The sequence below is a fragment of the Gracilinanus agilis genome, chromosome 2 (assembly GCF_016433145.1).
Source record: "Gracilinanus agilis isolate LMUSP501 chromosome 2, AgileGrace, whole genome shotgun sequence".
Classification (NCBI taxonomy): Eukaryota; Metazoa; Chordata; class Mammalia; order Didelphimorphia; family Didelphidae; genus Gracilinanus; species Gracilinanus agilis.
This window is the reverse complement of record NC_058131.1, coordinates 40,010,981-40,022,448: the sequence shown is the minus strand read 5'-3', so window position 1 is coordinate 40,022,448 and position 11,468 is coordinate 40,010,981. Positions and strand designations below refer to the sequence as shown.

Genomic DNA, 11,468 nt, shown 5'->3' with positions numbered 1-11,468 from the left:
CCTTCCTTCCTTCCTTCCTTCCTTCCTTCCTTCCTTCCTTCCTTCCTTCCTTCCTTCCTTCCTTTCTTTCTTTCCTATCTTAGCAACAATGCTAAGGCAGAAGGACAAGGGCTAGATAAATGGGATTGATGGACTTGCCCAGGGTCATCTAGCTGGGAAGTGTCTGAGGTCATATTTGAACCTAGGACCTCCTGTCTCCAGCCTGGTGCTCTATCTACTGAGTCACCTAGCTGATAATTGGATATCAGTTGTGGGATCCATATTTCTGAGAGGGGTTCAAGCTGCATCACAAAATTCCATAGTACTCCCCAGAACTCTAAGAGAGGGGGCAGTTAAAGGCAGTTGGAGTCCTGGTCACCCTTCTTGCAGGGTCTTGTGTCCTTTGCTCTTGGCTCTGAGCACACATACTCTCTGTGTAGCTGCTGGAGCCATTCAGTTTCTGACAGCCAAAGCTGCTTTACTTTGTTAGACCTTCAAGCAAGACCACAGTCTACCTTAGTTTAGCTATCTAGGTTTAGAAAGAAGAATATTTAGGGGCTTAGATAGGAGATCAGCCATTCAAGATACATTTCCCCCTTGGGGGGAGGGGCTGCTTGTTTGACATAGCTGTTTTAGGTAGCTTCCCTTACCTATCATTCCTAAACTATTTCCCCCCTTCCTATTCCCAGATATCATTAAACCCTTATCATCTAGGAACTGTGTCTGGATACAGATAATTTGGGGAAATACATCCTCCATAAGCCAAGTTCCTCTTACTAGTGGCTCTGAAGTTGATCTTAACCTCTGAGCAAGTGAGCTGCTTCTAAGACATCAAGCTTCACCTATTCTATCCTGTGGGGAAATAATACAGAGAAAGATATTATCACAAAGGGGTTTAGTTTCCATCCACTTACCATCTTGGCCCAGAAGTTATCAAGCTAGAAATATCCACTATTACCAGACAGTTAACTGATTTCTAACTGCTTAGAGGGAGGGAGGAGGTGAAGCAGTACTCCACAGGCTCCTGCTCCTCCCATCCAGTCAAGCCTGCCTGTGTTTCTCCAAAGAGAATGGTTACCATTTCCTTCTCCAAGCTATTATTATTTTTTATGTCACCATAGTTACCCCCAGCATCCCTCCACATGAGGTGGCTGCCTCTTAAGCAAGCTAAGATGTGCAAAAATAAACAAGAAGAATCTCCTTTGGCCCCTGGTTTTTCATGAGCAAACAGAGACCTTGAGAAAGGCCATCTGAGAGGCAGCTGGGTAGCTCAGTGAAGAGAGCACCAGACCTGGAGTTGGGAGGACCTGGGTTCAAACACTTCCTAGTTGTGAGATCCTAGGCACATCTCTTAACTCTGATTGTGTAGACCTTGATGCTCTTTTGTCTTAGAATCCATAAAAAAAACCCAGAAGGTAAAGGTTTAAAAAAAGAAGAAAGAAAAGAAAAAGGCCATCTGAGATGAGTCCAGTAGAGTCAGTGATAGTTTGAATCACACTCTGCTCTTTTTCTGTTTCTAGCTACATTCGATGTTACTACTGGGCTGTCAAGACCCTGATCACCATTGGGGGACTGCCTGACCCTAGGACTCTCTTTGAAATTGTATTCCAGCTCCTGAACTACTTCACAGGGGTCTTTGCTTTCTCCGTTATGATAGGGCAGGTGAGTAAGAAGCAGAATCGTCATCAATATCTACTACCTGTTTTTTAAAGGACCCAGGGAAATTCCTCTCCTCAAATATCTCTCTAGCACTGTCAGACCTGCTTTCATGACTGAAATTCCATTTTCAGCCATTCTTTCTTGGAGTTAAACCTTAGCCTGTCTTCCTCCAGACTTCAGCAACAATGCAAAATATTTCTCTTGAGAGGGAGACCACTAACTTCCTTAGTCCCCAATCTTGAAGGATGAGTGAATTTATTAGGACCAGCAGACAGGAGGGATGGGCAGGTGGAGATCACTGAGTATCTGGTGGGACTCAGGTGTCAGTCACTAAGGAAGAAATGATGAAGGAGAGCAAGATTTTGAGAGTACCGATGAAAAACTTCATGCTCTACTTTTGGCTTCATGATATACCTTTCCAGGGGCCAGACCTCTGAATTTTTCCCCCATCAGGCTTAAGATTAATTTAAGGATCTCGATGCAGTGGACAGTGTCAGGCCTGGTGTAAGCAAGATTTATCAAATCTGGCTTCAGACACTTACTAGCTAGGTGATCCTGGGTGAATCACTTAATCCTGTTTGCCTTGGTTCCTCATCCTCATCCTCTCTTTCTGTTTCTAAGTACATTAGATATTACTACTGGGCTGTCAAGACCCTGATCACCACTGGGGGACTGCCTGACCCTAAGACTCTCTTTGAAATAAGCTGGAGAAGAAATGCTAAACTATTCCAGTATCTTTGCCAAGAAAATTCCAAATGGGGTCATGAAGAGTCAGACATGACTAAAATCACTGAACATAAACAACAACAAGGATTTCAGGATGGGGAAATGAAAAGAAGGGGAAATAAGCAGATAAGAGAATGGGAGGAAAGTCCAGAAAGGGGACCCTGGTGGAATCTGCATCTTTTCAGAATTGGGGGAGCAGAATTAATGCTTGCCCCACTCCTTCCCCACTCAAAGGAGGTACAAAAGGGTAGAAAGCTGGACTTAGAGTCAGGAAGACCTGAATTCATGTCCTCCCTTGCACAATAATTGCTATGGAAACCTAGGCAAGTCATGTACCTTCCTTATCTGTAAAATAGGAAGTTTGGATTTGATGGCTTCCAAGATTCCTTCCATGATCCTATGATGCTTCTGTATTTTAGGGTAACCTTTGGGCTCATTAGGTTGGGTGACCTCCTTCATATCTGGACCCTCCTCAACTCTATCTCCCTTTTGGAACATAGGGATGTCTAGAAGTTCTAAAGGGCTATTGGTCGAATGAGCAGCAGCAGTCCAGGATGGAAGAATCAGGACAAGATGGTCTCTAAGGTCTCTTTCAACTCCAAATCTTATGAACCTGTGAGTCTGAGAATTGGAAAGGATCTTAGAAATCACCCCCCTTGACCTTCCACACAAAGCATATTGAATTATGAAGACAACTGCAGCAGCAAAATTATGCCTCCAGCCGCCATAGAAATAGAATGTTTAGAGCAAGGAAGGTGATATTAGTCTTGTCCTATGCCTTGGCCGGGCTGCATTGAGAGAGTTAAATTCAGTTCTAGGCAATGCATTTTAGGAAAGACAAATGGTTTCATGGGTTTACAAGAACTCATCCTTCCAGGGTAACCTTTATTTCCTTTCTTGACAGGTTTCTTAGCTTGCTAGGAAGGAAGGTTAGTTTTACTTACATTTTAGCAAAGCAGTTGAAATGTTTCTGATGTTCTGTGGATGAGATGGAGAGACATAGGCTAAATTATAGTGCCATTTTGGGAATATGGAACCAGTTAAATGGCTGGGCCCAAAGAGTTGTCTTATGTCTCAAATGTCAACTTGGAAGGAAGAGGTATCTAGTGGGCTGACTGATGCTGTGCCATCTATTTTTATCAATGACTTGAATAAAGTCATAAATGGTATGCCTGTAAAGTCTGGAGATGACACAAGAGGAGAGACAGCAAGCATACAGGGCAACAAAGTCAGACTCAAATGTCAGGTCAAATTCAATAGGATGAATTTTTAAAAATTTTTATTTAATTAACTGATTTAGATTGTTTTCCATGGTTATATGATTTATGTTCTTTCCCTCCTCTCCTCCTACCCTCCTCCAGTAGCCAACAAGCAGTTCCACTGGGTTGTACATGTCATTGATTAAGACCTATTTCCATATTATTAATGGACTCTAGAGTGACCCATGTGATCAAGCAGTTGTTTTTCTTTTGTTTTTCTACTCCCACAGTTCTTTCTTTGGATGTGAGTAGTGTTCTTTCTCATAAGTCCTTCAGAATTGTCAATAGGGTGAATTTTGATGATGACAAATGAAAAGACACACTGAGATCCAAAAAAATAAATTCCACAAGTGTAAAACAGGAGGCCTGGCTAGAGAGCAGTCTGAAAAACCATGTTGGGGTTCTAGCATACTGGAAGTTCACCATGAGTTGAGTGTGATATGGCAGTCCCCAAAGATTGTGAGCTCTCAATCTATGTTGAGTTATGGGGCTCAGCTTGTGAATAGTGATAAATCTTGTTCTCCTGGGTCATTTGAGACTTTCTCTAAATTAATGGTGTTCTGTTCTGGGTACTGGATTTCAAGATCACTGAGAAGCTAGAAGGGGTCCACAGTAGGGATACCAGGATGGTCAAGGTTCTGGAGACCATGTCATGGGAAAATGTGTTATAGCAGTGATTCCCAAAGTAGATACCACTGCCCCCGGTGGGTGCTTCAGCGATCCAGAAGGACGATGACAGCCACAGGTGCATTTGGGGGTGGTGAATAACTGTAAGGGGGCAGTGATAGTATGTGACGGGGGCGCTAAGTAATATTTTTTCTGGAAAGGGGGTAGTAGGCCAAAAAAGTTTGGGAACCACTGTGTTATAGGAAGGAAGAATGTTTAGTATAAAGAAGATATATATATATATATAAGAGAAATCTCTAAATATTTGAAGGGCTCTCATATGGAAAAAGAGTTAGATCTACTCTACTTAATCCCAGAAGTCAGAACTTGGAATAATAAGGAAAAGTTGAAGAGAAAGATCTGAGGGGAAACTACTTAAATAATTGTTGTCGTTGTTCAGTCTTTCAGTTATGTCTGACTCTTCATGATTCCATGGACCATAGCTATTCATGGGGTTTTCCTGGCTAGAATACTGGAGTGGTTCACCATTTCCTTCTCCACTGAATCCTCCCCCACCACCCATAATTAGAAATATTCAAAGAAGTATGTGATGTTCTAGGAGGTAGTACCAGAGGTCTTCCAGATGGTGCTAGAACTTTTCAGGATTGTTCCAACAAAGATGCTATTTCATTTCAGGGTTGGGCTAGGTGATCTCTGGACTCCCTTCTAACTCTGAGATTCTGTGATTTGTAAGAATATATTATGCATTGATTTTGACTGAGGAAGCCCTCAGAGAAAATAAATTCTGACAAAGTATGAAAATGTTCAGCTGAGAATTTAAATTCTCTTTAATTTAAAAAAAAATGGAGGCATCTGAGTAGCTCAGTGGGTTGAGAGCCAGGCCTAGAAATGGGAGGTCCTAGGTTCAAATCTGGCCTCAGACACTTCCCAGCTGTGTGACCCTGGGCAAGTCACTTACCCCCATTGCCTAGCCCTTACCACTCTTCTGCCTTGGAACCAATGCACAGTATTGAGTCCAAGACAGAAGGTAAGGGTTTAAAAATTAATTTAATTTTTATTTTCGACTCCAAATTTTTCATCTCTATCTCTCTCCTCCACCCATTGAGAAGTCAAGAAATATGATATACCTTATACACATGATGTGCAACATTCTCTTTAAGAAAATATCTGGTAGCACCTGACATCTCTCATTGAAAATTGTTAATAAGTTTCTCTTGATTCTACCTGGACTCCCTCCTCTGCCCTCCCCAGATGAGAGATGTAGTTGGGGCAGCAACTGCAGGACAAACATATTACAGGAGTTGCATGGATAGTACCGTCAAGTACATGAATTTCTACAAAATCCCGAGATCAGTTCAGAATCGTGTGAAGACTTGGTATGAATATACATGGCATTCTCAAGGCATGCTGGGTAAGACCTATATCCCATTTAAGTTTCTATTTCTATAAGATTTTCCTTAGTCTAGCTTTCTTTTCTAATTTATTTTGCCATTAATATTAAAAGTATCTCACATTTATATGTTGTTCTCCAAACTTCCATCGTGGTCTTTCAGAGGGAGGAATAATGAACAAGATCTATAAATGTGTTTAAGTAGAAAGGACATTCTGGGCTACTCTCCCAAAGCCAGGCAGGCTACATCTCCCCTTCAAATCACTTTTTAAAAAAATTTAGAATATTTTTCATGGTTCCATGATTCATGATTCTCCCCACCCTACTCTTTCCTCCTCCCTCCTGAAGCTGTCAAGCAATTCCACTGAATTATACATGTTTCATTGTTCAAAATCTATTTCCATGTCATTCATATTTGCAGTGGAGTGATCTTTTAACATCAAAACCTTAATCATATCCCTATCGCGCAATGTGATAGATCATATGTTTTTCTTCTGCGTTTCTGCTCCCACAGTTCTTTCTCTGGATGTGGATAGCACTCTTTCTCCTAAATTCCTCTGGATTATCCTGGGTCATTGTGTTGCTGCTAGTAGAAAAGTCCATTACATTCAATTGTGGCACAATGTATCAGTCTCTGTGTACAATGTTCTCCTGGTTCTGTTCCTTTCACTCTGCATCAATTCCTGGAAGTTGTTGGAGTTCACATGGAATTCCTCCAGTTCATTATTCCTTTCAGTACAATAATATTCCATCACCATCATATACCACAATTTATTCAATCATTCTCCAATCAATGGACACCCCCTCATTTTCTAATTTTTTTTTGCCACCACAAAGAGCGCAGCTATAAATATTTTTGTACAAGTCTTTTTCCTTATTATTTCTTTTCCCCTTCAAATTTCTAGGGCATCTTGAGGGTTTATGAATGTCTTTTTTAATGCTTACATCAGCTTAAGCCCCCACCAGCAGTGTTCCTCACATTACTAAGTGTCAATGACTAGCACCTCAAATTCTAATTGTTTGAACACTAATGGGCTTTTACAGAGGAGTATTTACTTCAAATACATAGAAAGAACAAAAGTATAAATGTTTCCCCTAATTAGGGTCATAGTCTCCCTTATGCCACATTGGTTTCTGGGAAGACTGGGCAAACTCTTAACACATTTCCTGCATAAAATCAGTCCCATCAAGTCAACATGGAGATTTAGCAAGATTGTGGGATCTCAGCTACCTTGTATTGAAGTTTGAAAGTCATTCTCAAATATTACCCCTTGCAACTTAGGGCTGGCTGAAAAACCTGGCTTGGAACCCAAAGTACCTACCCAATTTTTTCAAAACCTATAAGATCAGGGACTTCAATCCTTTCACCTAAAATAGAGAAGGACAAATGAAGAGGCTAAGGATTGAGGCCCTTTCACAAGGTCACACAACAGAGAAGGACCATATCATTGTCTCTCACTGGATGCTGGGAACTAAGAAGTCACAAAGATCTCCCCAGAACACTGAGGTGCAGAGACCTGGTCAAAGCTGACTCAGGCCTTTTTGAAGGCTCTGTAGCTAATCAAAGAACCTCCATTGTTGGTCAACCAGAACCAGTTATAGGAACTCTACGCATTATCCATTGTCTCTCTGAAGTTCCTCTCTTACACTCTAGTATGACTCTCCCAATAGCAGGTGCCCTAGTCATTCTTTGTGGAGAAATGCCAACAGAGGCACTCTTGGCTTGTGCCAGGGACTGTTACATAAATACTTTATTGGGTCTTCACAGTACTTAATAAATTTATGAGGAGAGAAATTTTCTGCACCCATAGTTCATTCAAGCCCAACTTCCCTTCTAGGTATACCACCTCATAATCAGTAAATCATATCTTGTACCAAAAGTTCATTGGGTTGTCTTGGGAGAGGGTAGTGTCATCCTCATTGGAAGTCTGTAAGTGGATATTGGATGACTCCTAGTTGGGATTGTTGTATTAGAGGTCCTTTGTCAGATATCAGGAGTTGGGCTTTCTTGGGAAACATCCATTCCATTTCTAAGAAATCCACCCAGAATTGTTTCTGGTAGCTCTACCTTACGTGTTGAAACCATCATGCCTTACAGAAAGCATACCTGTTATGCTTTCTCTAGTGTCAAGGGCACATTCTAAGACATTTTCACTTGTCGAATGAGAAGAGATAGATAGAAAGAGATAGATAGATAGATAGATAGATAGAGAGAGAGAGAGAGAGAGAGAGAGAGAGATTGAGAGAGAGAGAGATGGGGGAGAGAGGAATAGAGGGAGGGGGGGGAGTGAGAGACAGAGTGTGGGGAGGGAAGGAGAGAATGAAAGGGGGAAAGAGAAACAGAGACCAAAAGAGAAGGAGGGAGGGAGAGGCAGGGAAAGGAAGAGAGACAGAGACAGAGACAGAGAGAGACAGAGAGACAGAGACAGAGAGAGACAGAGAGAGAGAAGAGAGATAGGAAGAGAAAGAAAGAGAGAAAGAGACAGAGACAGAGACAGAGAGAGATTGAGCAGAATTAACTTCTTTTAACACCTACTGAGTGAACCGTGGTTCATTGGCCAGTCCTTTTAAATATAATGCTTTGTCATGTGGAGGTGAACAGAGGCGCACAGGAGCCAAAGGACTAATAAGGAGGTCACTTCATCATTCCAAAGTGTAAGACCTTTCTAAGTTACATGTCACCAGAAATGCATAGAGTTCCCACTTCTTCTAGCCTCCCCTAACCCATCCCTATGCATGCTTCATGGGATATTCTTCAGTCTAACCACAATTAATATAAAATAAGAAAATTGGACTTGTAGCTCTGAGTCTCTGGTGATGAAAATTCGGTGGCCTCAGAAGTCCTTTTTAGCTCAGATTCTACAATGATTTTGCTTTCCCCAATTTGGTAAGATTGAACAAGAGAGACATATCCCATACATTTATTTACATAGCACTTCTACTAGAGAGAAAAGCCAGGAGAAAAATTCACATGATAGCAATAACATTGTTAATACAAACAAGTTGGAAAGACTTCAGAGCTTTAATTAATGCAGTGATCATCCATGATAGACCATGGATGATGTATATAAGTGATTGATGGGTTCAAGATGCAGACTGAGACACATTTTTAGACATGGCCAACATGGGAATTTGTATTGCTTAAGCATGCCTATTTATTACAAGAATTTTTTTTCTTTTCCTTTTCAGTGTGGGTAGAGAGATGGGCAGGAAAGAAAATAAATGCTTGGCAAATGAAAACAGAAAGAAAAACATAATACTTTATACTATTCAAATTCTCACATCTATTATCTCTTTTGATCCTAACAAGATCCAGTGAATGAATGGGGTATTATTTACATGTGAGAAAACTAAGGTTCAGAGACCATTATGACTGACTTGCTCAAGGGCACACAGATAGAAATAGAACAAGAATGAGAGTCCAGCCTCCTGGCCTTTGGTCTCTTATCTATGCTTTCTTCTCCAGAGATAATTACAACGAAATATTTAACAATGAAATCCAAAGAGGCCACTTCTAAGTTCTGGAAATGAATTATAGTTATTTTGCATAACAATAATTTCTTAACCTCAAAGTTCTTACTCTGTTTTTCCTCCTTTTTATTTATTTATTCATCCTTTTAAATGTTCTCAGTTGGATTTTTGAGTACCTCTATGAAGAACATATTTCTACTTATGTACTTGTAGCTTTTAATATGAAAATGTCATTTCTGATTTAATAACTTGCATAGTTTAACTTTTTCATTTTGTTTTCTCTTGCCTTACAAAACTGATAGTTAATTCTCATTTATTTATGTTAAAAGATGAGGAAGCAGAAGCAGCGATAAGTCCCCAATAGTAGATAATACAGAAATTATTTTATCCTGACTTCAGAGTATATTTGAAACAGAGCCATAACTAGGCAAGGGTGATCAGAGTTTTGGCCCAAGGTAGCAAAATTTAGTGGTTGCCAAAACTTTAAATAATAATTTAAAAGACTATGTAATTTAAGCTTTTATTACATTTACAGTTTGCTAGCTCATACTTTTTTAGCAGTATAGAAACAATTGAATTTAACACCGTTAGCAAAAACAATTAAAATCAGGACCTATCAGAGAGCAGCAACAATTTCATTCTGACTCTGCAGATATATTCCTTTCTCCTTGTCCCTTTTTCAGACAGCACAGCTGAGATGATTTCTCCTTGCACAAGTGCTGATATTCTTTCCAATCCAGTTGATATTTTCCTCATCAATGGTCTTCCATTGTTCAGGAGTCTATCCCCACAGGACTTTGTGTCCAGGGTCTTCCTGCCAATTCGGCTGCATTTGGCTTAATTATTTCTTGTATTCATTTCACAGGGCAGCTGGGTGGTGCAGTGGCTACAGTACCAGATCTAGATATGAATTTGAATCCATCTTCAAACACTTAATAGCTGTTTGACCCTGGGCAAGTCATTTATTTCTCAGGCCATTTACTAAGACTATAAATTGCAGAAAGATGCCAGTTTGCCTTGATAGAGGCAGTTCCTCATGCCAATGAAATCACAGGTCTAATCTCTATACCTATTATTTTCATATTTTCATATCAGAGTTACATATAAGGATGCTTTTGTGCTATTTGCCTCAAGGCACCAAAATTGCTAGCCAGACTTTTGATAATATGATTCTTATTTGGCAGCCAGACTACCTTTGCTAGTTATGTTTGGCATAGTTTAGTGTTCATAGTCTCACAGGATTTTACTGTTGATGGGGGCCTGACTGGTTATCAACTCCAACTTCCTGTATGCCAGCATCCCTGGCAGTTGACCACTCAGCATCTACTCAAGCACTCTTATTGGCAGTGAACTCATTACCTCATGAGGCATCCCATTTTATGTTTAACCAGCTCGAATTGTTCCTTGTATCAAGGAACTGCCTGTACCTTCCCACTTAATGAACCTAGTTTTGTCCCCTGGATAATTCTATCCTACTTAAGTCCAGTTGGAAAGTAAGAAGAAATGTGTCAAGGTCTCAGGCAGCAGGGATGAAATAGGTCTGAGAGAGCAAATCTGTTACAGATGATGTATTGGGTCAATACTATGTCTTCATTCAATCGAGAGTTGGACCAGGATTCCCATTCAGGCTCTTTAGTACCAAGTTGTCCACAAACTCCAGGACTATAATTACTGATTTCTACATGTAATTGGATAAACTAATGTGCTTAGATTTTTCAAAAGCTTCCTGGAGTCCTTCAAAACCTAGACAAAGACTTTTTTTGTGTGGAAAGGTCTAGATGTATTTCCCCCACACTTATTTAGCTATTGATATGACATTGAACTCATGTGGCATCCATCCAGTGTAAGAAAATTCCCATAAGGAGTAAGTGACATCTTCTTCTTCCCATCTGTCAGATGAGTCTGAATTAATGGTGCAGCTTCCAGACAAGATGCGGCTGGATCTTGCTATTGATGTCAACTATGATATTGTCAGCAAGGTGGCTCTTTTTCAGGTATGTCTCCTTAAGTTTTGCCACTTGTGGCAAAGTTAAACCTCATTCTTTATGTGAACTCCAGTCTATCTTTAAATCTTGGGTCCTCTCCTCTCCCCTTCTCTCTTGGAATAGGGCTGTGACAGGCAAATGATTTTTGATATGTTGAAGAGGCTAAGGTCTGTCGTTTACTTGCCCAACGACTACGTGTGCAAGAAGGTATGAATCATTTTTTCTTCCTTACACCCTTTCTCCTTTCTCCCTTTCCCCCTCTCCTCCCCTCTCCCCTTCTTCCTCCCTCCCTCCCTCTCTCCCTTTCTCTTTCTCTCTCTCCCTCTCTTTTTCTCTCCCTCTCCCTCTTTCTCTTTCTCTCTTTCTCGTTCT

General features: G+C 40.6%; 1 protein-coding gene across 1 annotated transcript in view; it reads left to right on the top strand.

The window, feature by feature from the left end:
- The window catches only part of CNGB1 (cyclic nucleotide gated channel subunit beta 1), a 51,999-nt gene that overhangs the window by 33,282 nt on the left and 7,249 nt on the right, over nt 1–11,468 (top strand). Inside the window, exons 11-14 of the mRNA XM_044659354.1 lie at nt 1,500–1,641; nt 5,502–5,661; nt 11,008–11,105; nt 11,220–11,303. Coding sequence (XP_044515289.1) covers nt 1,500–1,641; nt 5,502–5,661; nt 11,008–11,105; nt 11,220–11,303 — 484 coding nt within the window. The remainder of the gene's footprint in view (nt 1–1,499; nt 1,642–5,501; nt 5,662–11,007; nt 11,106–11,219; nt 11,304–11,468) is intronic.